The sequence below is a fragment of the Oncorhynchus kisutch genome, linkage group LG24 (assembly GCF_002021735.2).
Source record: "Oncorhynchus kisutch isolate 150728-3 linkage group LG24, Okis_V2, whole genome shotgun sequence".
Lineage (NCBI taxonomy): Eukaryota > Metazoa > Chordata > Actinopteri > Salmoniformes > Salmonidae > Oncorhynchus > Oncorhynchus kisutch.
This window is the reverse complement of record NC_034197.2, coordinates 9532786-9558668: the sequence shown is the minus strand read 5'-3', so window position 1 is coordinate 9558668 and position 25883 is coordinate 9532786. Positions and strand designations below refer to the sequence as shown.

The 25883-nt window shown below is 45.0% G+C and overlaps 1 protein-coding gene across 6 annotated transcripts in view; it reads right to left on the bottom strand.

The window, feature by feature from the left end:
* LOC109869448 (formin-like protein 3) overlaps positions 1 to 25883 on the bottom strand; it is a 53450-nt gene that overhangs the window by 9933 nt on the left and 17634 nt on the right. For 4 of the 6 annotated variants that reach the window (XM_020459617.2, XM_020459618.2, XM_020459620.2 and 1 more), the window contains exons 2-13: positions 14086 to 14169; positions 13679 to 13836; positions 11290 to 11373; positions 10605 to 10751; positions 6926 to 7034; positions 6553 to 6629; positions 5613 to 5706; positions 2809 to 2994; positions 2398 to 2547; positions 1525 to 1626; positions 787 to 1171; positions 18 to 101 (exon numbers count right to left, since the gene is read on the bottom strand). In XM_020459617.2, coding sequence (XP_020315206.1) covers positions 18 to 101; positions 787 to 1171; positions 1525 to 1626; positions 2398 to 2547; positions 2809 to 2994; positions 5613 to 5706; positions 6553 to 6629; positions 6926 to 7034; positions 10605 to 10751; positions 11290 to 11373; positions 13679 to 13836; positions 14086 to 14169 — 1660 coding nt within the window. The remainder of the gene's footprint in view (positions 1 to 17; positions 102 to 786; positions 1172 to 1524; positions 1627 to 2397; positions 2548 to 2808; positions 2995 to 5612; positions 5707 to 6552; positions 6630 to 6925; positions 7035 to 10604; positions 10752 to 11289; positions 11374 to 13678; positions 13837 to 14085; positions 14170 to 25883) is intronic. The other 2 variants (XM_020459621.2, XM_031803760.1) reach the window with 1 other exon arrangement.

Genomic DNA, 25883 nt, shown 5'->3' with positions numbered 1-25883 from the left:
CAGGTGCTCGCTATTACCTGATAGGCCCATATTGAGGATGAAGTTGGGTGCAGTTCCTGGTAAAGGCGGGGCCATAGGAGGTGGGGGTGGAGCATTCGCTCCTGTGGAATAGAACACAAGACACTCAAGTCAGCATCGACCAATAACGCCAAAGTCTGGGCAGCTCTATTCTCATGAGCCGTAATCAAATCCCAAGCGTATGGACATCTGTGAGAGGCTAGTTCAGGCATGCTGTACCAAATCAATACGACGAATAGTAATATTTGTTTATGATTCCATACACTAGTGTTGTGCGTCCATCCAGCTGTTTCCGTGTGTGTGTGTGTGCGCGCACAGCCTGTCAGCACCTTGATTCACAGTGAGGGAGGAAACACCCTAGCGTTTCCCTTTCCTGTCTGGACGGGCGGGGCCTGGGCCCTACTCTGACCAATCACCTGGCTGGGCACAAAAGGGCAATGAGGGCAACTCTAAAATAGATCTGCCCTCATAGACCTATCTTCCCCGTGTCCCTTTGGTCTCTAGTGACTTCCTCTCTCTTACATACATGTACACCACACATAGTACCCTTTTTACATTACAGAGCCGAGCTGTACTGGCCTGGTTACACACCCACCATAGTTTGTGCTGTAAGGTATTGATTCTCAACCTCTTCAGTGGGCTTTGGAATTTGGAATGGAAAAGGGTGGGAACCCCTGCTATGAAGGACAATGTGAAAACAAAGCCAACATGTTATAGTTCTAGTCGGCACAATGAAGTGAAATAGTATAACTGATCATGGTACTGTACCTAAAGCAGAGGGCAGAGGAGGAGGAGGCGGAGGAGGGGGAGGCGGGGGAGGTGGTGCTTCACTGGCCGATGGTAGACTAGTCCCTGGTCCTCCTGGTCCTCCTGGCCCTGTTACTCCTCCAGGCCCCACTGAGAATCCTCCGTTCTGCCCAAAGTCACCCAGAGGCACCCCCGGACCTCTACCCCCTCCTCCTCCACCACCGCCCCCTCCCAGGGGCTCGATGGCGATGTCCCCGTCTGGCTGCTTGCGGAGGCGGATGGTCCCCTGCTGTTCCATCTCCAGCAGGCGCTTCTCGATGTTGAAGCTCCTCTGGAAGGCAGCGTCCTTCTCCTTGATCACCCTCCTCAGGGTGTGGACCTGGGTGTTGGTCGACTCGTACGTCTCCTGTTGGGTCAAACCACCAGGGGGAGACAGAGAGAGAAACGGCTCTATGATGACTCCGAAAAACAATACAGGATCATAATCATGCCATAACCTGCCGATCAATTTTCTATAATAGCATTCTCGCTCGAGCACAGTTAATCAAACGTTGATGTTAGTCTGCCACGGCCGTACGTATACTCAACCAGGCGTCGTGAAACACTGCTGCAAAACAACATATTAAATACAACATTAAGACGCGCGAAGACACAGCTGCGGCTGTGCTGAATCATCAAGGGTGCATTTGATGGCATATATGAGAAACGGGAATGGCAATTTGATTCCGTATCATGATCGTGAACCCCAGCTCGTCTTACCCGTATGACGTGGAGATCCTTGTCCTTCTGCAGGAGCTGCTTCTCCAGGTCAGCCACTTTCGTGATGGTCTCATTCTCCACCTCCAGCAGCTTCTCCGTCACCTAGTGCAGGGTGGAGAGGATGAAGAGGGCGAGGAAAGAAAGAGAAGGCAGCAGGCATGGAGAGTGAAGCAGAGTGAGTGGGAAGATGGAACAACATGGATGGAGAAAGGGATAGCGGGGAGAGGAGGTGAATTAAAGCGTTGATTCAGTAAAGTCCACCTCGGGCATCTCGCCCAGTTCCACTTTTGCTCTCTATCTCTCTCTCTCTCTCGCTCTCGTGTACTATATTCACTGCAGCGTCAGTAAGAAATGTGATACGCTTTGCAGCATGACACAGCAGGTTCAAGTGAGGCTGACATAGCCTAGTTAGCTTTCACTTTTGAAATTGGATAACATGTTGTACAAGTAGTAAAAGGAATTCTCTGGGAATGCTCGCTCTCCTCCTCCCCCGTAATTCCTGGCCCCTGAAAGCCGGGTTTGTTTTGAAATTCTCCAGATGACGGTACGTGCGCCTCCTGACCTTTCTGTGTTAGAAAGGGGTCATTGGAAGAACATGGGGGGATGGCGTACTTCACATTACTGCCCGACTGAAATAGCAGAGGAGACCCAATCCTGACCGGATAATGGCGTACCTGACTACGGTACTTCGTAGAACTCTTTTCATGTACATTCATCAGTACGGAGAAGGACAAATGTGCTATAAAAATTCAGTGTGAATAACAACTAAAAGACTCATCGCCGTGTGTGTATTTGACCTATAACCCTTTAGAAAACATTCCACTCCTGCACAGAGGCTTAGCGGGTGGGTCTGGTCAGTCTTGGGGTTCTTACGTGGGACAAGTGTTCCTCCAGCTCCTCCACCTTCTCCAGAGCCACGTTCTTGGTCTCCGCGTCCTCCAGCAGGCCGCCCACATCAAACACATTGTCCAGGTAGGCCTGAATCTGGACCGACAGCTTGTCACTCTCTGTGTACTTGGATTTCTGTAGGGAGAGAAGGGGAGGTTCAGGTTCACATTTATGAAGGTACCGTAGAAGGCAACGTTTTAAGGCATCTTGGAAAAGGGGACATGGCGTAAAATGGCGATTTTTTACTTCCTGCCTTCAAATGCTGCCTCAAAAGGCCTATGAGACACAGCATGTATGGCTCCTCGGAGACTTCATTCAAGGAATGCTGAAGGGGATGTTTGCGACAGGTCAAATGAATACCTGGTTATTACATTGTATTCATTGCGTCCTCCTTACCTCCAGGTAGTCATCTAGGCCCAGCTTAGTGAACTCGTACTGCAGGTGAACCCTGAAGTTCATGTCTTCTACTGAGTGGACCATGATGTTGATGAACTGCATGCAGGCCACCATGAAGTCGATGTTCCCATCTTCCACGTGGAAATACTCCATCAGCTTCTCAAAGCGATGCTTCTCCTTGCACACCTGAAAAGGAATAGGAACAACATGTCAATACAGACGGGAGCATATTTTTAGAGGGGTTTGCAGTCTTAATTAAGTCCTCTTCAAATCCAAAAGAGGAGGATGTGTTTCAGTTCTGTTCACCTTTGAATCTCCTCAGTTTCCGAAATGCTTTGATGTTGCTGTGCCGTATAACATAGTTTCAGGTGAGCTAGTGACCAGTGGAGGTCGGTGCAGTTTAAGATGAGCATGGTGTTATTTCTATTACAGCGTATTGGATGACATTCATATTCCATTCACCCAGTTCAATGTAACAGCGATAGGCTTAGGCTACTACATGATACTCATGTTTTCCCTGTACCCATCATGAGGCTGCTACAACTTAGCCTATGACTGAAAGTTTACAACGTAGGTGCACGCCGAGAGAAATGAGAGACGGTGACACATTCAATACCGCCTTGCACATTCTGGCCTGAATCTAGCCGATCTAGGGTGTAATCGTTAGTCCAACAGTTGCAAACGAGAGTTTCTATTCGACATATTCAGGTATGTTTATCTCCGTTTCGTTCCGTTTGCTTCGGTTTAAGAAGCGTTTTTCAACAGAACCGGCGGAATGAATGCACCCCTGATCACACGCAAACATTTAACTTTCATAGCAGCCACATAAAACAGCATGATAATTTAGCTTGTTGTCTATATAATTCCTTCTCGCCGCTATCTACGCACTCTCCTCCTCTCACCTTTACCCTTCACTTGTGGACTTCAGTGCACAACAAATCAGCTGTCTGTGACCAGGCGAAAAAAAACTTTCCAAGCCAAACCTTCATATCATGACCGCTAACCGCTACAGCCTACATTGTTGTCACGTCATAGTCAACTTAAACTACTAGAACTAACGTGTTAGTAAACCTGCTACAATAATGCAGTACAGTGTAAAGACTGAAAGAAGTTTAGCAGTTACAGAGGCTGGCCCCGGTGACAATAAATTAAGAACATCTTGACTTCGAAGAGTACCAGTGTTGGATAGCCATAGCCAGCTAGCTAACATAGCATCCCTCTGTTTGAGCTGGGTGTTTGAGTAGGCTAAACTACCTAGCTGCATTTACTAGCAAAAAGTGAAAGTTTAAAAAAATACAACCAATCAGTTTGCCCCCCTCACCTCATACATTTCTCTCTCGCTCTCTCTCTCCATCTTCTCCTTAATTTTTTAAGAAATGAATTTGCTCAACTGTTAAATTATTGTCTTTCTCTCTCTTTGACTCAAACTACTCACCACGTTTCATACACTGCAGTGCTAGCTGGCTGTAGCTTATGATTTCAGTACTACATTCATTCTCTGATCCTTTGATTGTGTGGACAAAGTCAGTTCATGCTGCAAGAGCTCTGATAGGTTGGAGGACGTCCTCTGGAAGTTGTGATAATTACTTGTGTAAGTCTATGGAAGGGGGTGAGAACTATGAGACTCCTAGGTTTCTTATTGACTTCAGTGTACCCAGAGGAGGACGGAAGCTAGCTGTCCTCCGGCTACACCATGGTGCTACCCTACAGAGTGCTGTTGAGGCTACTTTAGACCTTCATTGCAAAACAGTGTGTTTTAATCATTTATATGTTGACGTGAATATATTTAGTATAGTTTTATCTAAAACGGATAACTTTTTAATGTTTCAATATTTGTATTTTTATGAAATTCACTGAGGAGGACGGTCCTCCGCTTCCTCCTCTGAGGAGCCTCCACTGATCGTGACCCATGCCAAGGCTATGGGTGTAAGCAGAGGTCAACACACTCCATCTGCAATGAAAAGCCCTCCTAATTATTGGAATTCTTGGGAAGGGAACAGAGTAAAAATAAGGCAATGGGATAGAGATCTCGCCAGACTCCCACACACACACACACACACACACACACACACACACACACACACACTGGAGACAAAGAAAACAAACTGATTTCCCAACTTAAAAACATCTGATTTAAATACAGAACAAAATCCAACCCCTCATTCCATATCAGCATTCTTTAGCCTAGAGTTGTTGCTTTGTGATTTATAATTGCTGCACAAATATGGCTATAAACCAGAGCTGCGTCTCAAATGGCATCCTATTCCCTATATAGTGACCAGTGCCCTGCTCAAAAGTAGTGCACTATATAGGGAATAGGATGCCATTTGAGAGACAACCCAAAACGGGTGGCGGAACATCTTAGCTATAACGTTTCAGTAAACACTCAGCTGTCACTATGATTGCATTTTGAAATCCCGCCACAAAGTTGTTGGTTGGTTCACACATTGTTGTGACTGGGTGGCTGATAGGAGTACTGCTCTAAGGGGAGGTTCAGGTTCACATTTATGAAGGTACCGCCACATCTGGTGGCTTAATGAGATGAATAGCCCCAGACATAGCATGGTTCTGGGCTTTGCCTAACAGGCCTACCAGGGTTCAAATAGTATTCATTTTCTTTCAGATACTTTGAGCATTTCATTGAGCCTGCCCGAAGAGCCAGATGGGCAGGGCTTGCACTTTTGGGATTATTCTGTTGGTTTTATCGTGCCCACGCAAGCGTTCCAAGTATTTGGAAGAAAGCAAAACGGTGAATTCTGCCTACAGTAGGCTAATACTGAGGTTATACGAAAGTAATACGTCACCTCTTTGAAGTTGTCGAATGCAGAGAGTATGATCTCATGGCCTCCTCTAACCAGACACACCGCAGCCAGCAGCTCCAGCACCAGGGCTTTTGTCCTGTCAAGACAGAATATGCGTGTTCATAGACACAACGTCTATATAACAATGCATTACGACTCTGGTAATCCATGGCTCAACCTGTACGTGGTTCAAATCCAACTCACTATGACGTTGTTATAACGGCATTTGATAATATACTTCGTTAAATATTAGACGTATTCTTTTCACCGGTGCAAAATGTAGTCAGCAATTAGATAACCTAAAGCACTAAATAAATGCATAGCACAGCTGAAATCCATTATTCTCTACTTTGAGGTTTAACACCCACAGAGGAGCCGGAGCGATGGGCTTGTCAACGCTTCAACTGTAAGGTCATTATGAAGTGATCAGCTCCCACGCTTTAACACTGTAATCCCAAACATTCCTCTAACACACTGCATCTATAACAGGCCTTCATCCAAAATGGCACCCTAGTCCCTAAGCCATGGCTCCCTATTCCCTTCGTAGTGCACTAATTTTGACCGGGGCTCTACTCAAAATTAGTGCACTAAATAGGGAGTAGGGCGCCATTTGGGATATACGGTAAACCATGCCTTTACCAGGCTGGATGTATGGTTCTCATTTCCCAACATCAGAGAGAAGCCGATGGGAGCCCCCTTAGAGAATGAGGAGCGTATCATATGAACAGGCTGATCAAATGTTCCTCTATTGTCTGACCCACACCCTGACCCACCCTTAAATCTCTCAAGCTGCAGAGGTGGTGGAGGCAGGGCTAGGGCCTGAACCTTGAACTGATGATAGATACCTGCACACTGTTGTACCCTGCACCTTGAATCAAAATCAACCTAGAGTTACTGGAAGTGTGTAGTAACAGCTTCTAAATAGAGCCTGCGATTTGCTTACCTTGAGTTCTTATTGTTCAGACTTAGGGCAATTTCGTTGACTGCGTGTGCGTGGGACATTACCAGGTTGAAGCCATACTGGAGAGAGAAGGTAATGATAGAACAGGATGTGGTCAAAGAGAAGCAAAAGAGGCTGAATGCTGCCAGTGCATAGATTCAAGAACACTGCCTAGATTCACTTTTACTGTGGCTTATACAGGAAACATCTGCAACAGAGACTCTTGACATCTTTAAAACAAAATATTTGTCTGTATTTATGCTTTACCGTTTCTGCCCTAATGCCACTAGAGAGAATAATAGGTGTTTTAGGTTGCTCTTGTGTATTATTGGTAACATGGGGGGTGGCTTTGATAGTGGATATCCCCAGTCAGTACCTGGTAGTTCATTATGGCTCGCAAGCACATGATGCAAACGTGCACGTCGTCCTTCTGGCTCACGAGTCTTGAGTTCTTGATGGTTTTGCTGTTAGGTGCTGTGCCATAGCTGCAACAGAGGACAAAGGTCAACAGCTACAGTGGCAAGAAAAAGTATGTGAACCCTTTGGAATTACCTGGATTTCTGCATAATTTGAACCTACAAATCAGATCTGATCTTCATCTAAGTCACAGCAATAGACAAACACAGTCTGCTTAAACTAATAACACACAAATGATTGTATTTTACTTGTTTATATTGAATGTTTAAGTTATGTATTCACAGTAGGTTGGGAAAAGTATGTGAACCCCTAGGCTAATGACTTCTCCAAAAGCTAATTGGAGTCAGGAGTCAACTAACCTGGAGTCGAATCAATGAGATTTAGTTTGGAGATTTTGGTTAGAGCTGCCTTGCCCCGTTAAAAAAACACTCACAAAATGTGAGTTTGCTATTCACAAGAAGCATTGCCTGATGTGAACCATGCCTCAAACAAAAGAGATCTCAGAAGACCTAAGATTAAGAATTATTGCCTTGCATAAAGCTGGAAAGGGTTTCAAAAGTATCTCTAAAAGTCAGTCCATGGTAAGATTGTCTATAAATGGAGAAATGTCAGCACTGTTGCTACTCTCCCTAGTAGTGGCCGTCCTGCAAAGATGACTGAAGGAGCACAGAGCAGAATGCTCAATGAGGTTAAGAAGAATGTGTCAGCTAAAGACACAGAAATCTCTGGAAGATGCTAACATCTCTGTTGACGAGTCTACGATACGTTAAACACTAAACAAGAATGGTGTTCATGGGAGGACACCACAGAGAAGAAGCCACAGCTGTCCAGCTGAAGTTTGCAAAAGAGCACCTGGATGTTCCACAGCACTACTGGCAAAATATTCTGTGGACAAATGAAACTAAAGTTGAGTTGTTTGGAAGGAACACACAACACTATGTGTGGAGAAAGGCACAGCACACCAACATCAAAACCTCATCCCAACTGTAAAGTATGGTGGAGGGAGCATGATGGTTTGGAGCTGCTTTGCTGCCTCAGGGACTGGACAGCTTGCTATCATCGGAAAAATGAATTCCCAAGTTTATCAAGACATTTTGCAGGAGAATGTAAGGCTATATGTCCGCCAATTGAAGCTCAACAGAAGTTAGGTGATGCAACAGGACAAAAACCCAAAAGACAGAAGTAAATCAACAACCGAATGCCTTCAGGAGTGGCCCAGTCAGGCCTGACCTCAACCCGATTTGAGATGCTGTCGCATGACCTCGAGAGCGGTTCACACCAGACATCCCAAGAATATTGTGGAACTGAAACAGTTTTGTAAAGAGGAATGGTCCAAAATTCCTCCTCACCGTTGTGCAGGTCTGATCCGCAACTACAGAAAAGGTTTAGTTGAAGTTATTGCTGCCAAAGGAGGGTCAACCTGTTATTAAATCCAAGGGTTCACATAATTTTTCCAACCTGCACTGTGAATGTTTACACAATATGTTCAATAAAGACATGAAAAATTTAAATTGTTTGTCTGTTATTAGTTTAAGCAAACTGTGTTTTGTCTATTGTTGTGACTTAGATGAAGATCAGATGCAATTTTATGACCAATTTATGCAGAAATCCAGGTCATTTGAAAGGGTTCACATACTTTTCCTTCCCATTGTACATATTTTATTCAATGTTCACGTACAACAAAAACAACTTGAGTCCACTTCATCCTTAGCAGCTTTTGATTCCACTTCACTTGGCTGATCTAAATAATCAGAGCCATTGTGTGTTCATATTGTGTGCTTTTTTGTGACATCTTGATTTATGAGAGCAAGAAATGTTGTACAGTTTCTGACATTCATGTGACTGCAGGGTTTGTGTTCCATGCCCCTAGCTTAAAGTGTGTCAAAGAGAGATCAGGCAGGGAAAGAGACCAGAGAAGGCCCATGTGGTTACAGAATGATGCATTCTGGGACGAGGTGAAGCCGTAGGTTTCTTGCATGACATCCGTTTGTCCCCAGACTGAGGTCTGCTAGTTACAGAACAGTCTCTCCTCCACATCCTCTTATCTCTCGGTCTCTTTTTCATGTTTTCGTGTGTCTGTGTTTCCTGCTCGTCTTACTTTTTGTCTTTTTTGAAAACTGAGTCATAAGTTTCTCAAGCATTTCTTCCTGTAGTAAACCAACAGACATGTATATAGGGTTGTTCGTTGACAAAAAAGAAAATCTATATATATATTAATTATTTTAAATTTTTATACCCCTTTTTCTCCCCAATTTTGTGGTATCCAATTGGTGGTTACAGTCTTGTCTCATCACTGCAACTCCAGTACGGACTCGGGAGAGGCGAAGGTCAAGAGCCTTGCGTCCTCCGAAACACAACCCAACCAAGCCACAATGCCCACTTAACCCGGAAGCCAGCTGCACCAATGTGTCAGAGGAAACACCGTACACCTGGCGACCATGTCAGCATGCACTGCGCTGGCAGGAGTCGCTAGTGCGCGATGGAACAAGGATATCCCTACCAGCCTAATCCGCACAACGCTGTGCGAATTGTGTGCCGCCCCATGGGTCTCCTGGTCGCGGTGGGCTGCGTCAGAGCCCGGACTCTAACCCAGAATCTCTAGTGGCACAGCTAGAAATGTGATGCAGTGCCTTGTGCCACTCGGGAGGCCCTGACTAAAACTATTCTAATCTCAAAATGATTTATGTTTGTTTCGTGGTACATTTATATCTTTCTTATTCCTATCACACTCTATTTTCTCTCTCTGTGCTTTCTCTCTCTGTGTTCTCTTTCTCTCTCTGTGTTTTCTCCCTCTGTTCTTTCTCCCTCTGTGTTTTCTCTCTCTGTGTTCTCTTTCTCCCTCTGTGTTTTCTCTCTCTGTGTTCTCTTTCTCCCTCTGTGTTTTCTCTCTCTGTGTTCTCTTTCTCTCTCTGTGTTTTCTTTCTCCCTCTGTGTTTTCTCTCTCTGTGTTTTCTCCCTCTGTTCTTTCTCCCTCTGTGTTTTCTCTCTCTGTGTTCTCTTTCTCTCTCTGTGTTTTCTTTCTCCCTCTGTGTTTTCTCCCTCTGTGTTTTCTTTCTCCCTCTGTGTTTTCTCCCTCTGTGTTTTCTCCCTCTGTGTTTTCTCCCTCTGTGTTTTCTCCCTCTGTGTTTTCTCCCTCTGTGTTTTCCCCCTCTGTGTTTTCTCCCTCTGTGTTTTCTCCCTCTGTGTTTTCTCCCTCTGTGTTTTCTCTCTCTGTGTGTGAAAAGCTCACTAGACGGAGAATCACAGGGCAGGAGGCCCACCTGGAGCTAGACAGGTCAGGACAGTGGAACACATCTGGAACGAGGAAGACCATCAAACATGGAAGGAAACACACAGTGCAGGGGTCAGAAACCACCTCTCTGTCTCCGTCTCTGTCCCTGTCCCTGCAGATCGTTTAACCCACAAACCCCTGCAGTGAGGTCGGGAGTCTCTTCATCAATCCTCTCCAGACCCAGACCGCTCTACATCATGGCATCATCATCATCATCATAGCAAACAACTGGCTGACATGCTAACATATGTTTGGATTGCTACCTGACATGCTAACATGCTAACATACGTCAGGGCCAGGGGGTTAGATGAGCGAGGCACAGTACAGCAGCGACAGCAGCAGCAACGGGGTAGCAGACAATACGTACCGGAGCACAGACTGGCGCGCCGAGCGGACCAGCGTGTTGCAGAAAGGCTGAGCGCCACTCTGGTGTAGATCCTCTATAGACCTACTCCAGGAATTAGCCTTGTCCAGGGAGCCCTCCTCCCCATTATCCAGACCCTCAAAATTCAACCTGGGCCACGGACAGACAGACAGGCCGACGGACGGATGGACAGACAGGTAGACAGATGGATAGACATACAGATGATGGACAGACAGAGGTCGAGGTAGATTAGGTTAGAAATGCAGCTCGGTAAAAGGTCAAAGGTTATGTTATACAGACGAACTGCACAGTAAAAGGCTGCACAGTCAAGCTTAGTGCAACACAGAGTTGACTGGCTCAGTCATTCCCATTCAGGCCCGGTCCATAATGTGCCAGCATGGCGATATAATCACACAGACACATGGTTCCCAATCAAGTCCAACCACTCATTCAGTCTGCTGAGTACGCAGCATATGAGGCAGACAAGCACATTCAGGCACATTCAAAGGAACACAATGCCATAAGGAATCCATCCAGTTTGCTATTGCCCCTTTTCACAGACAGTGTGACCTTAGCTCCTGTCTGTTGGGATGAACACTTCTGGGATCCGGTACCAATCTGGTTGGGTGGCGAACTACCTCTAGTCTCTTCTGAAGAGATGTGCTAAGCTTAGGGTGTGTGTACTCACATGACGGCACACTGTGCAAAGGAGAGGTACTCCACCAGGATATCCAGACCTCTGTTTTCATCGTTGAGGAACTCCCGGACCCACCTGGGTGACATGGGACGCAGAGAGGGGTTAGCAGGGCAGAATATTCAAGGGCTAACACCCTTATCTGCTAGTCACGGATCATCCCTAAGTAGGGCCAGGACTTTTCCCCACATGACCTGAACAGGGAAAAACTCTGGGCAGTACTCCATAGTTTTTCCCGGTGAGTTAACATGCTCTGGAAAAACTCCTGGCCCTATGTTATGATAATGTGTTATGATAATGTGTTATGATAATGATAAATGATAATAGCCCTAATAGAGGTACAGAAAGCCAGGAGAGAGAGAGAGAGAGAGACAAGGAAAGGGGCCGACTGAAACCTGAACACACAAAGCTACACACATTCCTAAGAGCTGCAAAAGCCAACATATTTGAGTCTACATCTTGTAGACTAAAGTCTGCTCAGAATGGGGTCCCCTACACCCCCACTACACCCCTGACGGAGAGAGAAAAGACTTGGCAAGGCAGCAACGGAAAGTAAACGCGAGTGAGCAAGGCTTCAGATTTCTTCTCTATTTAACTCTAGTTCTCTGGGGGGGGGGGGGGGGGGGGGGGGAGTCCAAACAAATGAATTCCCATTGCGATGAGAGAAAGAATGTGGAAGGCATATGGTATGGCTAAGAGAGAGCGTGGGGACTGGACTCAAGTTGGAGTCCCTGACAGGAGGCTCGATTCAATCCGCCGCAGTGCGATTTCAGTTGAAAGTTCATCTCCGATTGAACGTTTATCGTGAATGCGGTCTCCGCAAACGCGGGAACATTGCCTTTCAATTTCATTCTCGCTATAGCGCTGAACATCAGCGGATTGAACAACCAAGCCCTCAGTCTTCCTTTCCCCCTTAGTCCCAAAACCCCTGCTTCCCCCTTAGTAAAATGCAGGGGAGTGGAATTGGGGTAAAGGTTCCAAAATATCCCCAATATCCTGGTTAAATCAAATCAAATGTATTTATATAGCCCTTCTTACATCAGCTGATATCTCAAAGTGCTGTACAGAAACCCAGCCTAAAACCCCAAACAGCAAGCAATGCAGATGTAGAAGCACGTTAGGGAGGATACTTGGGGGCAGGAGACTGTTTGGTAACACAAGACTCTGGATAGTCAAAGGTAAAGTGGATAGGTGGGAGAAAGGCCCCAGTGTGAGGAAGAGAGAGGTGAGCAGAGAAAGAGGGGAAATAGTGAGGAGCAGTGAGATTGGGGCGGAGGGAGAAGAAAAAGGGAGGTGGGGGAGGCGCGCCTGATCATCAGTTTCCTGTCTACCAGCCCCCCCCCCCTTCTTTTCCTGTCCAACCAGATGCTATTTCAGATTGTCTTGGCAATCTGAGGAATAACACGTCGGAGAGGGCCAGGATTCGGACACAATAAACAGGGCTCTGTTCCACTGAATTTACCAACCAAACCAAAGCCTCAAAGTCTCAAAATAGCCTCTGTCTTTTCCTGCCCGTGTGTCTTTCTGGAAAGACATTAGAACACAGACTATTATAGGAGTTATTATTGGAACTATGCCCTGAATTACAATGAAAAATCACAAAGAACTGTTTTGAATGCGAGAGTATATTTGAGTTTGATTTAAAGGACGGGGGGGACATCTCTGACGCACTTCCGTCAGAGTTACAGTAAGTATCTGTGTGACATCAATGAGACATTTGAGGATGATAGTGAGGAAGGAAGGGCTGAATAGAGGTTTGACCAAATGTTATGTGTGTGTGCATATTTGTTTGTTTGTTTTCCCAGGGTTCATCGTTGGTAGGCCATGCTTACTGTCCCTCTGGCGTACACAACTAAGCTTCCTGCTCGCTGCTATGTTATGGGGGAGTGGACCATTCCTTTCCTAGCGTTACAATACAATGACTACCATCTGTGCATTGTGAAGAGGAAGACTCCACTATGAAGTAAAGCAGGCTGGGGAGGGTGGCAGGACAGAACAATAGGGAATGATCTGGGCATCAGGAAAACAAGCTGTTTGTCCCTAGGACAGGAAGCGAAAGAGGAAGAGCACAGAAAGGCTCTTTCTCTCTTAAAGGGGAAAATAAATAGGGTCATTCTTAAAGGGGCGATAATGGAATTGGTTGTTGTCGGGGAAAATAATAAGGGAGTTGATTTCCCACCGGCCTTTCACTTCCATAGTAGCCATTATTCTTGTAGCTGTGCCCCGCTCCAGGGGTAACCTTACAGTGTGGTATTCGTAGAAGACACATCAATTCCTGCAAACGCCATGTGAGAAGGGACAGTAATATTGGGGATTTCCAGTACTCTGACTCTCATTGGTTGACATAAGAGAAGAGAGGGGAGGGATGAGAATAGATCATCACCCTATGTGATTGGTCCGCAGCGAGATCTCCAGTTCCCTCAGAACTTTAGTGGATTCCTGGACCCGCCTTCGGAACTTCTTGCGTGTGACTCCTGGGTCTAAGTAGCCCCGGAGCTTGGAGATGTAGGTGTGAGGAGGATTCTTCACTTGAAACCGTTCCTAATATAACACACGGGGGGGGGAAGAGGGTAGACAGAGTGAGCAGTGTAACATAATAGGGTTCCAACCATTACGGAGAAAAGACTAAACCTACACTGCAACAAAATGGTTTTTTCGATAAAATCTATCAACATTGCTTCACAGCTTTTGGCATTCGAACAGACTAGATGTGCGGGTTTGTAGAGGTGTAGCTGTGGGATTGTTTGCTTGCAGTAGCCTACACGTGTCGTCGTATTTCAAGGAGTTTACCTGGTCGCAGATGAGGTCCCATTTCTTGTCATTGTCATACTGTCTGAGGAGCCTGGCTTTGTCGGGAGGAAGGTTCATGGAATTCTGAAACACAAGACAGACAAGATCTCATCAGACACACCCCAGTGCAAATATGAGAGCGCGCATCTTTGTTGAGTCATTCATTCATCATTTCATCATAATTGATCATTTCATGGCAGTTTCAGGGCATACTTGATCATGCGTCAAGTATGTTGTGTTTTTAGAGGCTAAATTGGTGTTTTTATGGGGCCTATGACTTCACTTCCTGTCTTGACTTGTAGCATCCTGTTGCATGAGCTCATCCAAAACCCTCCTCTGCACCCCAAATGGCACCCTTTTCCCTATTTAGCGCACTACTTTTGACAGAGCCCCAAAAGTAGTGCACTAAATAGGGAATTGGGTTCCATTTGGGAAGCACCCGTTCTCTGCGGTTGGTAATAAGCATCTGAATCGTTCAGTAGTGACTACACTGCACTTTTTAACCACGGGCTAGCTAGTAGCTACAGCCTCTCTCTAAAACAGAAAGGAAATGGCTATTATTACTTGCTACTTACTATCTTATTGCTATCACTTATCCAGCCATAAAAACACTTAACACCACACAACATGAGAGAGGAGAACAGCCCACAGGCAACAGCCAAATGTTTTACTGCTGAGGCTCAAATTAAGACATTTAGCATGATTGCGCTAATTTGTCGTTTGACAACTATCCCATTTTATGTCTCTACTCCACCGTCGTGAGCGTTAACACACACCATACAGTATAACACAGACGCGTGTGTGTGTTCGTTCCATGACATGGGCCTCTGCCTCGGGGTAAAGACTTCCTACCATGAGTCATGAGACCATAAACAGAGGTCAGTGGTCAACTCTGAAATCTCTTCGACACCAGGAAGTGCAACAATACGAGGCTGTTAGTTACAGCTAGCTCCTCTCCTCGCCACCCGGTCATGTGTAACTGATCGCCTCAGCATTTCTCTTTGAAGAGACCATGAAGGTTTTGCTCTGTTTTCACAGTCCTGCTCAGACTCAGGGCCCCTCATTTTACATCCCACGTAGACGGAGCCCCACAGCCAAACCACACATATGCACACGCACACACGCACACCACAAACTGCCACCAATACATACACACACACACACACACCACAAACTGCCTGTCAGCTTGACCTGTGACCCTCAGCTACAACTTACCCCTGCCCTCACCTCCTAACACACAGGCTCTTTCTCAATTCATCTTTCCTTACTCCTCGCCGCCTCCTTTAAAGAAAGTCTGAGGTGAGAGACCTCCAACGTGGTTGAGAAGGAGGCTAGGAGATGGGATGTGAGGAATTGCAGAAAGGCTCATTGAGAAAGAGCTACACTAACTGAGCGTGAAGAGATCACCACCCGGACCCCTCATGATCCTCTGAACCATTCAACCATTAGTAGTAAGCAATTCAGCTTTTAGCTGTGAATGTGTAGAAGATGAAAAATGCCAATGAACCAATAAACCACCAATAAACCACAGCATGTGGTGAGGCATCATGCCCCCATGGACTTTCCTATGCTATTCGTATCGCTACAATGATTCACAGCAGTGGAATATCACATATAAAGTGTCTTTTTATTTATTTTCCACAATGCAGTGGGGTGATTGGATCTTTCCATCAGCAGCACGTGTGCAGCATGAATCATGTTGGACTGGCTGTCTGAGAGGCTGGATGAGGACTGTGGCACATTGCTTCTTTTCTGTGCAGTATTGCTGAAGTAGCCTGGAAATCCTGACTGAGCGTGAAATGGAGCCGCGTACATACTGGATTTCCAGGCTACTGCCAAGGGTGCCGTTGACTCCAGACTCCGATGTCTGCCGGGAGTCAGACTTCGATAAAGACGCTGCTCCTAAACACACGATCTGAAGCCGAAAAATCACATAGCGACTCAGCTTGACTCTACATTTGTCGGCTTTGTTTAAAACCACACTGACAGAAACCGCAACTATAATCACTGATCCTTTGAACGTCTACAGAGTACTCGTTAAACTTTCTGAAAATAAATGACAAATAACAGAACGCAATGCTGCCTGCCTGAGGGGGGAAAAAAATATTCCTTGAAAGCCTCTAAAAATGAACAATTATTTGACTCACAAAAAAAAGTCTCTGAGAAGAACTAATGTAGGGTAGGGTTCTCGGACCTGAAAGGACTGAAGTGGAGTGATCAGTGAGAATCTTGTTATATTAGGCTTCTTTGACAAAACATTGCCTTCCAAATGGCACCCTATTCCCTATTTAGTGCGCTACCCATTGGCGCTGGTCAAAAGTAGTCCACTAGATAGGACCAAAACCCACACAACTCCGAAAAAAACCATGAGCATTCCAGATGTCCAGAATTACACAAGGAATGTGTCCTGTTAATAACGGTACAAATTTGCTCTAAATTCTCTCACTCCCTCTTTCCTTTCCTTCTTTTCTCTCTTGGGGGGAGAATGTTACCTACCACAGTCTCTCCACAGTCTCTCCCTTTCTTCTCTTTATTTCTCCTCTCTCTCTCTCTCTTTATTTCTTCTCTCTCTCTCTCTCTCTCTCTCTTTATTTCTTCTCTCTCTCTCTCTCTCTCTCTTTATTTCTTCTCTCTCTCTCTCTCTTTATTTCTTCTCTCTCTCTCTTTATTTCTTCTCTCTCTCTCTCTCTCTCTCTCTCTCTCTCTCTCTCTCTCTATTTCTCTCTCTCTCTCTCTTTATTTCTTCTCTCTCTCTCTCTCTCTCTCTCTCTCTCTCTCTCTCTCTCTCTCTCTCTCTATTTCTCTCTCTCTCTCTCTTTATTTCTTCTCTCTCTCTCTCTCTCTCTCTCTCTCTCTCTCTCTCTCTCTCTCTCTCTCTCTCTCTCTCTCTCTCTCTCTCTCTCTCTCTCTCTCTCTTTATTTCTCTCTCTCTCTTTATTTCTCTCTCTCTCCCACTCGGAGGGCTGTCGCCGTGTGAGCTCCATCTCATTCATTCCAAATGTCAGAAACAGGATGGGACAACTGACCACAAAGTTTGATATCCAACAATACTTTCAAACTTGAGATATTTCAGAATCTCAGACAGTAACAAATACAGCTGATGACACTTGTGGTTTACCACCAGTTCAGTACAGTAATGGTGTATATGGCGTCTGTCAGCTTCTTGGGGTGGAAAGACACAGTAGGACTGAGTGGTCTAAACAGTATTTATGGGCTTCATTGGCGGATCCAGACAGACACTCTGTCAACGTAAATAGTCTGTATTTCTTCATTGTTAATCCTGTAAGGACGAGAGAACTACGAATGTTTGCTGAGTGGGTGTCACTACCACAGTTCCCAGTACAGTTCATCATGTGAAATAAGTCCGGCTCCAATGCAAACAACCCAGTGATAATGAAACTACATGCGACGACGATAAGATCGAACAAACAACCTCACATCCGATCCAGGATCTGCCACAGCCAAGCGTAGTCCCACATCTGTTTATGCTGTCTTGCCAACTCCAGATCTGGGATCAGGCTAGCGTCAGCCCAGAACCTATTCCTCACGCTCAGCCTCAACTAGCCGTGCAGATTAAGGAAGAACCGCCGGGCACAATACAGGCACAGAGCAGGGTTCACTACTCTCCTAATTGAATTATGTAGTACACACAGCCTACTCTGCACTAGCCCTAAAAAACAGAGAGCAAGAGAGAGACACAGAGAGAGACAGAGAGACAGAGACAGAGAGAGACACAGAGAGAGACAAAGAGAGACACAGAGAGACACACAGAGAGAGACACAGAGAGAGAGACAGAGACAGAGAGACACAGAGAGAGACACAGAGAGAGACACAGAGACAGAGAGACACAGAGAGAGACACAGAGAGAGACACAGAGACAGAGAGAGCGAGACAGACAGAGAGACACAGAGAGAGAGAAACAGAAAAACACAGAGAGAGACAGACACAGAGAGCTTCATGTATTGTAGTTATTAGTTTATATCCTAAAGAGCAAAATGTGTTCCCTGAATAACAACATGAAAATCTCTGTCAGCTTTCTGGGAAAAAACATTGTAGAATATTTAAAGCAAGGGGCCGGGGCATAACGTTTGTTCATTGTGTCATATTAATATGTTTTTATTATCCAAATATGAACCTTTTTACAAAGAAAAACAGGCGATATTAGGCTACTTATCTACTCGTTGTTCCTGATGGCGGCGCCATGATCTCTAACATGAAAACCCACCAAACAGCTCAATGTTATTTATTTATTTATTTTTATTTCACCTTTATTTAACCAGGTAGGCTAGTTGAGAACAAGTTCTCATTTGCAACTGCAACCTGGCCAAGATAAAGCATAGCAATTCGACACATACAACAACACAGAGTTACACATGGAATAAACTAAACATAGTCAATAATACAGTAGAACAAAAGAAAACAAAAAGTCTATATACATTGTGTGCAAATGAGGTAAGATGAGGGAGTTAAGGCAATAAATAGGCCATTGGTGGCGAAGTAATTACAATATAGCAATTAAACACTGGAATGGTAGATGTGCAGAAGATGAATGTGCAGGTAGAGATACTGGGGTACAAAGGAGCAAGATAAATAAATAAATACTGTATGGGGATGAAGTAGGTAAACAGCCCATCTATGTACAGGTGCAGTGATCTGTGAGCTGCTCTGACAGCTGGTGCTTAAAGCTAGTGAGGGAGACATGAGTCTCCAGCTTCAGATATTTTTGCAGTTTGTTCCAGTCATTGGCAGCAGAGAACTGGAAGGAAAGATGACCAAAGGAGGAATTGGCTTTGGGGGTGACCAGTGAGATATACCTGCTGGAGTGCGTGCTACGAGTGGGTGCTACTATGGTGACCAGTGAGCTGAGATAAGGCGGGGCTTTACCTAGCAGAGACTTGTAGATAACCTGTAGCCAGTGGGTTTGGCGACGAGTATGAAGCAAGGGCCAGCCAACAACAGCGTACAGGTCGCAATGGTGGGTAGTGTATGGGGCTTTGGTGACAAAACAGATGGCACTGTGATAGACTGCATCCAGTTTGTTGAGTAGCGTGTTGGAGGCTATTTTATAGATGACATCAACGAAGTCAAGGATCGGTAGGATACCGATGCTAACGGCTGTTCTCACGCACGACGCAACGTGGAGTGCCTGGATGCAGCCCTTAGCCGTGATACATTAGCCAAATTCCACAAACCCCAGACGTGCCTTATAGACTGGTTACCAATATAATTAGAACAGTAAAACAGTATGTTTTTGTCAGACCCGTACGATACGGTCTAATATACCACGGCTTTCAGCCAATCAGCAAACAGGGCTCGAACCACCAAGTTTCTAACGTTGCTTTAAAAGCATGACAGACCAGAGGAATACTAGGAGTGTCTCTACTGTTTCTCCAGGCCACCTGACTGCAACACACACACACACACTGACAGAGAGTGGTTGCCTCGAGCTAGATTTGGGTAATTGGAGCAACATAACCCAATTTAGCTAACTTCATTTGACTTTCTACATCCTGTGTTTACAAGAAGAAGCTAAGAAAAGTATCACAGCAAAAGAATACTATTCCAAAAGAGTTAGCACCTCTCCGGATAGTTTTGGAATGAGGAAAAATACAGTGATGCAGGAAGAAAAGTGTGGCGCTTTCATCGTAGTCTCACGCTGCCCACTAGCAAACCCAGCAAAAGTCTGTCTTGTTTGACCTGAGATCGATCGGCCTGACAAAGGAGTGAATACACAGCTTGGTGTTGATTCTGTGAAGTCAATGCCATTCCCATCCTTTGACATTTGAGCTATTGTTTTCCCCCCAATAGCATATTGCAAGACAATAGCCAGTGGGCAGGACCAATATGTTTCCCCGTTGATCAAACAAGGCACACACAGGGCCTGAGCCTGGTAACAACACAAAAACTGTACAAATATACACATCAAACCTTTAATCTCATTGCCTGGTGACCATAGGAGTTGGCAGGCTAGCAAAACAGATCTGGGAACAGGCATTTATTCTCATAAAGTCTATGGCCAAGCTAATCAGTTATACCAGTTGTATTATCACCAGGAGTGAGTGAGTGAGTGAGTGAGTGAGTGAGTGAGTGAGTGAGTGAGTGAGTGAGTGAGTGAGTGAGTGAGTGAGTGAGTGAGTGAGTGAGTGAGTGAGTGAGTGAGTGAGTGAGTGAGAGTGGGAGTGAGAGAGAGAGAATGAACAGTCCCGGCTCAGCACCACAGAGACTCAGCTCGGACGTCATAATCAACAGGGAACTTCACGTGCCCTATTACTCCAGCCAGTTCTCTTGCTGAGTCTGCCTCACTGATTACCACTTATCCTCTAGTTCAGTTCAGGACCTGCAAAGCAGCCAGACTAGTAGCCTTGTCTGAGCCAGAGCAGCCCGCAGGACAGGATGTCTATCGTAGGGCCTTAAAGCAGCCAGACTAGTAGCCTTGTCTGAGCCAGAGCAGCCCGCAGGACAGGATGTCTATCGTAGGGCCTTAAAGCAGCCAGACTAGTAGCCTTGTCTGAGCCAGAGCAGCCCGCAGGACAGGATGTCTATCGTAGGGCCTTAAAGCAGCCAGACGCTCCCAAATAAACGACTGAGAAAAACACGGCGGACCAACAGGACATTTCTCAAGCTACTTTCCCACAGATTCAACACCTACAGAGATAGGACAGATATACTGCACTGAACAAAATGAGACCATTACTCATAGGCTACATCCCAAATGGTGCCCTATCCCCTACAGCAGGGTTTCCCAAACTCTGTGTGATTGTGTTGCTGTTTGGTGTCCAGATATCAGACATCAGTTTATTTCACCAACATCTCTGTAGTACACTGCTCAAAAAAATAAAGGGAACACTTAAACAACACAATGTAACTCCAAGTCAATCACACTTCTGTGAAATCAAACTGTCCACTTAGGAAGCAACACTGATTGACAATAAATTTAACATGCTGTTGTGCAAATGGAATAGACAACAGGTGGAAATTATAGGCATTTAGCAAGACACCCCCAATAAAGGAGTGGTTCTGCAGGTGGGACCACAGACCACTTCTCAGTTTCTATGCTTCCTGGCAGATGTTTTGGTCACTTTTGAATGCTGGCGGTGCTTTCACTCTAGTGGTAGCATGAGACGGAGTCTACAACCCACACAAGTGGCTCAGGTAGTGCAGCTCATCCAGGATGGCACATCAATGCGAGATGTGGCAAGAAGGTTTGCTGTGTCTGTCAGCGTAATGTCCAGAGCATGGAGGCGCTACCAGGAGACAGGCCAATTCATCAGGAGATGTGGAGGAGGCCGTAGGAGGGCAACAACCCAGCAGCAGGACCGCTACCTCCGCCTTTGTGCAAGGAGGAGCACGAGGAGCACTGCCAGAGCCCTGCAAAATGACCTCCAGCAGGCCTCAAATGTGCACGTGTCTGCTCAAACGGCCAGAAACAGACTCCATGAGGGTGGTATGAGGGCCCGACGTCCACAGGTGGGGGTTGTGCTTACAGCCCAACACCGTGCAGGACGTTTGGCATTTGCCAGAGAACACCAAGATTGGCAAATTCGCCACTGGCGCCCTGTGCTCTTCACAGATGAAGGCAGGTTCACACTGAGCACATGTGACAGACGTGACAGAGTCTGGAGACGCCGTGGAGAACGTTCTGCTGCTTGCAACATCCTCCAGCATGACCGGTTTGGCGGTGGGTCAGTCATGGTGTGGGGTGGCATTTTTTGGGGGGCCGCACAGCCCTCCATGTGCTCGCCAGAGGTAACCTGACTGCCATTAGGTACCGAGATGAGATCCTCAGACCCCTTGTGAGACCATATGCTGGTGAGGTTGGCCCTGGGTTCCTCCTAATGCAAGACAATGCTAGACCTCATGTGGCTGGAGTGTGTCAGCAGTTCCTGCAAGAGGAAGGCATTGATGCTATCAACTGGCCCGCCCGTTCCCCAGTCCTGAATCCAAATGAGCACATCTGGGACATCATGTCTCGCTCCATCCACCAACAGACTGTCCAGGAGTTGGCGGATGCTTTAGTCCAGGTCTGGGAGGAGATCCTTCAGGAGACCATCCGCCACCTCATCAGGAGCATGCCCAGGCGTTGTAGGGAGGTCATACAGGCACGTGGAGGCCACACACACTACTGAGCCTAATTTTGACTTGTTTTAAGGACATTACATCAAAGTTGGATCAGCCTGTAGTGTGGTTTTCCACTTTAATTTTGAGTATGACTCCAAATCCAGACCTCCATGGGTTGATAAATTTGATTTCCATTGATCATTTTTGTGTGATTTTGTTGTCAGCACATTCAACTAGGTAAAGAAAAAAAAAGTATTTAATAAGAATATTTCATTCATTCAGATCTAGGATGTGTTATTTTAGTGTTCCCTTTCTTTTTTTGAGCAGTGTATATTCTCAAACACAAACATGCCCAAAAAAGAGCTCCATGTTTGAGCTAAATCCATGTAAATCTGGGAGTTTTACTGAACGCTCTCATTAAGTACTGGCTAAGCAGACATATATACAGTATATATACAGTTGAAGTTTACATACACTTAGGTTGGAGTCATTAAAACTTGTATTTCAACCACTCCACAAATGACTTGTTAACAAACTATAGTTTTGACAAGTTGGTTAGGACATCTACTTTGTGCATGATACAAGTAATTGTTCCAACAATTGTTTACAGACAGATTATTTCACTTATATCTCACTGTAACACAATTCCAGTGGGTCAGACGTTTACATACACTAAATTGACTGTGCTTTTAAACAGCTTGGAAAATTCCAGAAAATGATGTCATGGCTTTAGAAGCTTCTGATAGACTAATTGACATAATTTGAATCAATTGTGTACCTGTGGATGTATTTCAAGGCCTTACCTTCAAACTCAGTGCCTCTTTGCTTGACATCATGGGAAAATCAAAATAAATCAGGCAAGACCTCAGAAAAAAAATTGTAGACCTCCACAAGTCTGGTTCATCCTTGGGAGCAATTTACAGACAACTGAAGGTACCACGTTCATCTGTACAAACAACAGTACCAAGTAGAGGTCGACCGATTATGATTTTTCAATGCTGATACCGATTATTGGAGGACCAAAAAAGCCGATACCGATTTATTGGCCGATTTTTGTTTTATTTATTTGTAATAATAACAATTACAACAATACTGAATGAACACTTATTTTAACTTGATATAATACATCAATAAAATCAATTTAGCCTCAAGTAAATAATGAAACATGTTCAATTTGGTTTAAATAATGCAAAAACAAAGTGTTGGAGAAGAAAGTAAAAGTGCAATATGTGCTATGTAAGAAAGATAACGTTTCAGTTCCTTGCTCAGAACATGAGAACATATGAAAGCTGGTGGTTCCTTTTAACATGAGTCTTCAATATTCCCAGGTAAGAAGTTTTAGGTTGTAGTTATTATAGGAATTATAGGACTATTTCCCTCTATACCATTTGTATTTCATTAACCTTTGACTATTTGATGTTCTTATAGGCACTTTAGTATTGCCAGTGTAACAGTATAGCTTCCATCCCTCTCCTCGCTCCTCCCTGGGCTCGAACCAGCAACACAATGACAACAGCCACCATCGAAGCAGCGTTACCCATGCAGAGCAAGGGGAACAACTACTAGAAGGCTCAGAGCGAGTGACATTTGAAACGCTATTAGCACGCGCTAACTAGCTAGCCATTTCACTTCGGTTACACCAGCCTCATCTCAGGAGTTGATAGGCTTGAAGTCATAAAAAAATGCTTGACGCACAACGAAGAGCTGCTGGCAAAAGTGCTGTTTGAATGAATGTTTACGCGCCTGCTTCTGCCTACCACCGCTCAGTCAGATACTTAGATACTTGTATGCTCAGTCAGATTATATGCAATGCAGGACACGCTAGATAATATCTAGTAATATCCTCAACCATGTGTAGTTAACTAGTGATTATGATTGATTGTTTTTTATAAGATAAGTTTAATGCTAGCTAGCAACTTACCTTGGCTTACTGCATTCGCGTAACAGGCAGTCTCCTTGTGGAGTGCAACGAGAGAAAGGCAGGTCGTTATTGCGTTGGACTAGTTGCACGATTGCAAGATTGGATCCCCCGAGCTGACAAGGTGAAACTGTCGTTCTGCCCATGAACAAGGCAGTTAACCCACCGTTCCTAGGCCATCATTGAAAATAAGAATATGTTCTTAACTGACTTGACTAGTTAAATAAAAGGTATAAAAATACCGATTTACGATTGTTATGAAAACTTGAAATCGGACCTAATTAATCGGCCATTCCGATAAATCGTTCGACCTCTAGTACCAAGTATAAACATCATGGGACCACGCAGCCATAATACCACTCAGGAAGGAGACGCCTTCTGTCTCATAGAGATCAACGTACTTTGGTGCGAAAATTGCGAATCAATCCCAGAACAACAGCAAAGGACCTTGTGACGATGCTGGAGGAAACAGGTCCAAAAGTATCTATATCCACAGTAAAACGAGTCCTATATTGACATAACCTGAAAGGCCGCTCAGCAAGGAAGAAGTCACTGCTCCAAAACCGCCATAAAAAAGTCAGACCAAGTTCTGCAACTGCACATGGGGACGAAGATTGTACTTTTTGGAGAAATGTCCTCTGGTAAGGACAACAAAGTCAAGGTATTGGAGTGGCCATCACAAAGCCCTGACCTCAATCCTATAGAAAACTTGTGGTCAGAACTGAAAAAGTGTGTGCGAGCAAGGAGGCCTACAAACCTGACTCAGTTACACCAGCTCTGTCAGGAAGAATGAGTCAAAATTCACCCACCTTATTGTGGGGAAGCTTGTGGAAGGCTACCCGAAAAGTTTGACCCAAGTTAAACAATTTAAAGGCAATGCTACCAAATACTAATTGACTATTTGTTAACTTCTGACCCACTGGGAATGTGATGAAAGAAATTAAAGCTGAAATAAATTATTATCTCTACTATTATTCTGACATTTCACTTTCTTAAAATAAAGTGGTGATCCTAACTGACCTAGGATTACATGTCAGGAATTGTGGAAAAACTGAGTTTAAATGTATTTGCCTAAGGTGTATGTAAACTTTGACTTCAACTGTATATATAGTGGGTGGGATCGTCTCTCTGTTTTAGATCCATAGGCTGGCCAACATTCAATGTGATGAATCTTCAAAACTAAGATAATCTAGATTCTAGAGTGAAAACTGGATCCCAGTCCCACAGCCAAACTGATTAAATCCAGTTGAGTTGAGTCAAGATTTTCTAAGATTGCTGAGAACTGCACTGTAGTTTGAACACTAGACCAGGGTTTCTCAAACTCGGTCCTGGGGTCCCTCCTGGGTGCACATTTAGTTTTTTTGCTCTAACACGACAAAGCTGATTCAAATAACCAACTCATCATCAAGTTTTGATTATTTCAATCCACTGTGTAGTACCACGGCAAAAAACAAAACGTGCGCCCAGGGGGGGCCCCAGGACCGAGTTTGGAAATCTTAGATCACTCAAGAAATCTGTCATTCATTTACAGGTTTAAGTCACGCAATTTTACATCTAGCTCAGGTGTTTGGTACAATATCTCTGCCCAGACGTTGCTGATGTTGCTGACGTTGCTGACCAGATCTTACAAAGTAAAAAATAATTATTTTAAGACCACTCCAGGCCACAATTGACCGTCTAAAACCAGATCGAAAGTATGTAGAAATGACAATGGACCTATACATTTAAAACTACAGTAATTGCCCTATTCTGGCTTGCAAATAGATTTTGTCAAACAAATCAGTAACAACAAATCTGTTGAATTCCCGATGTGCCCCTCGAT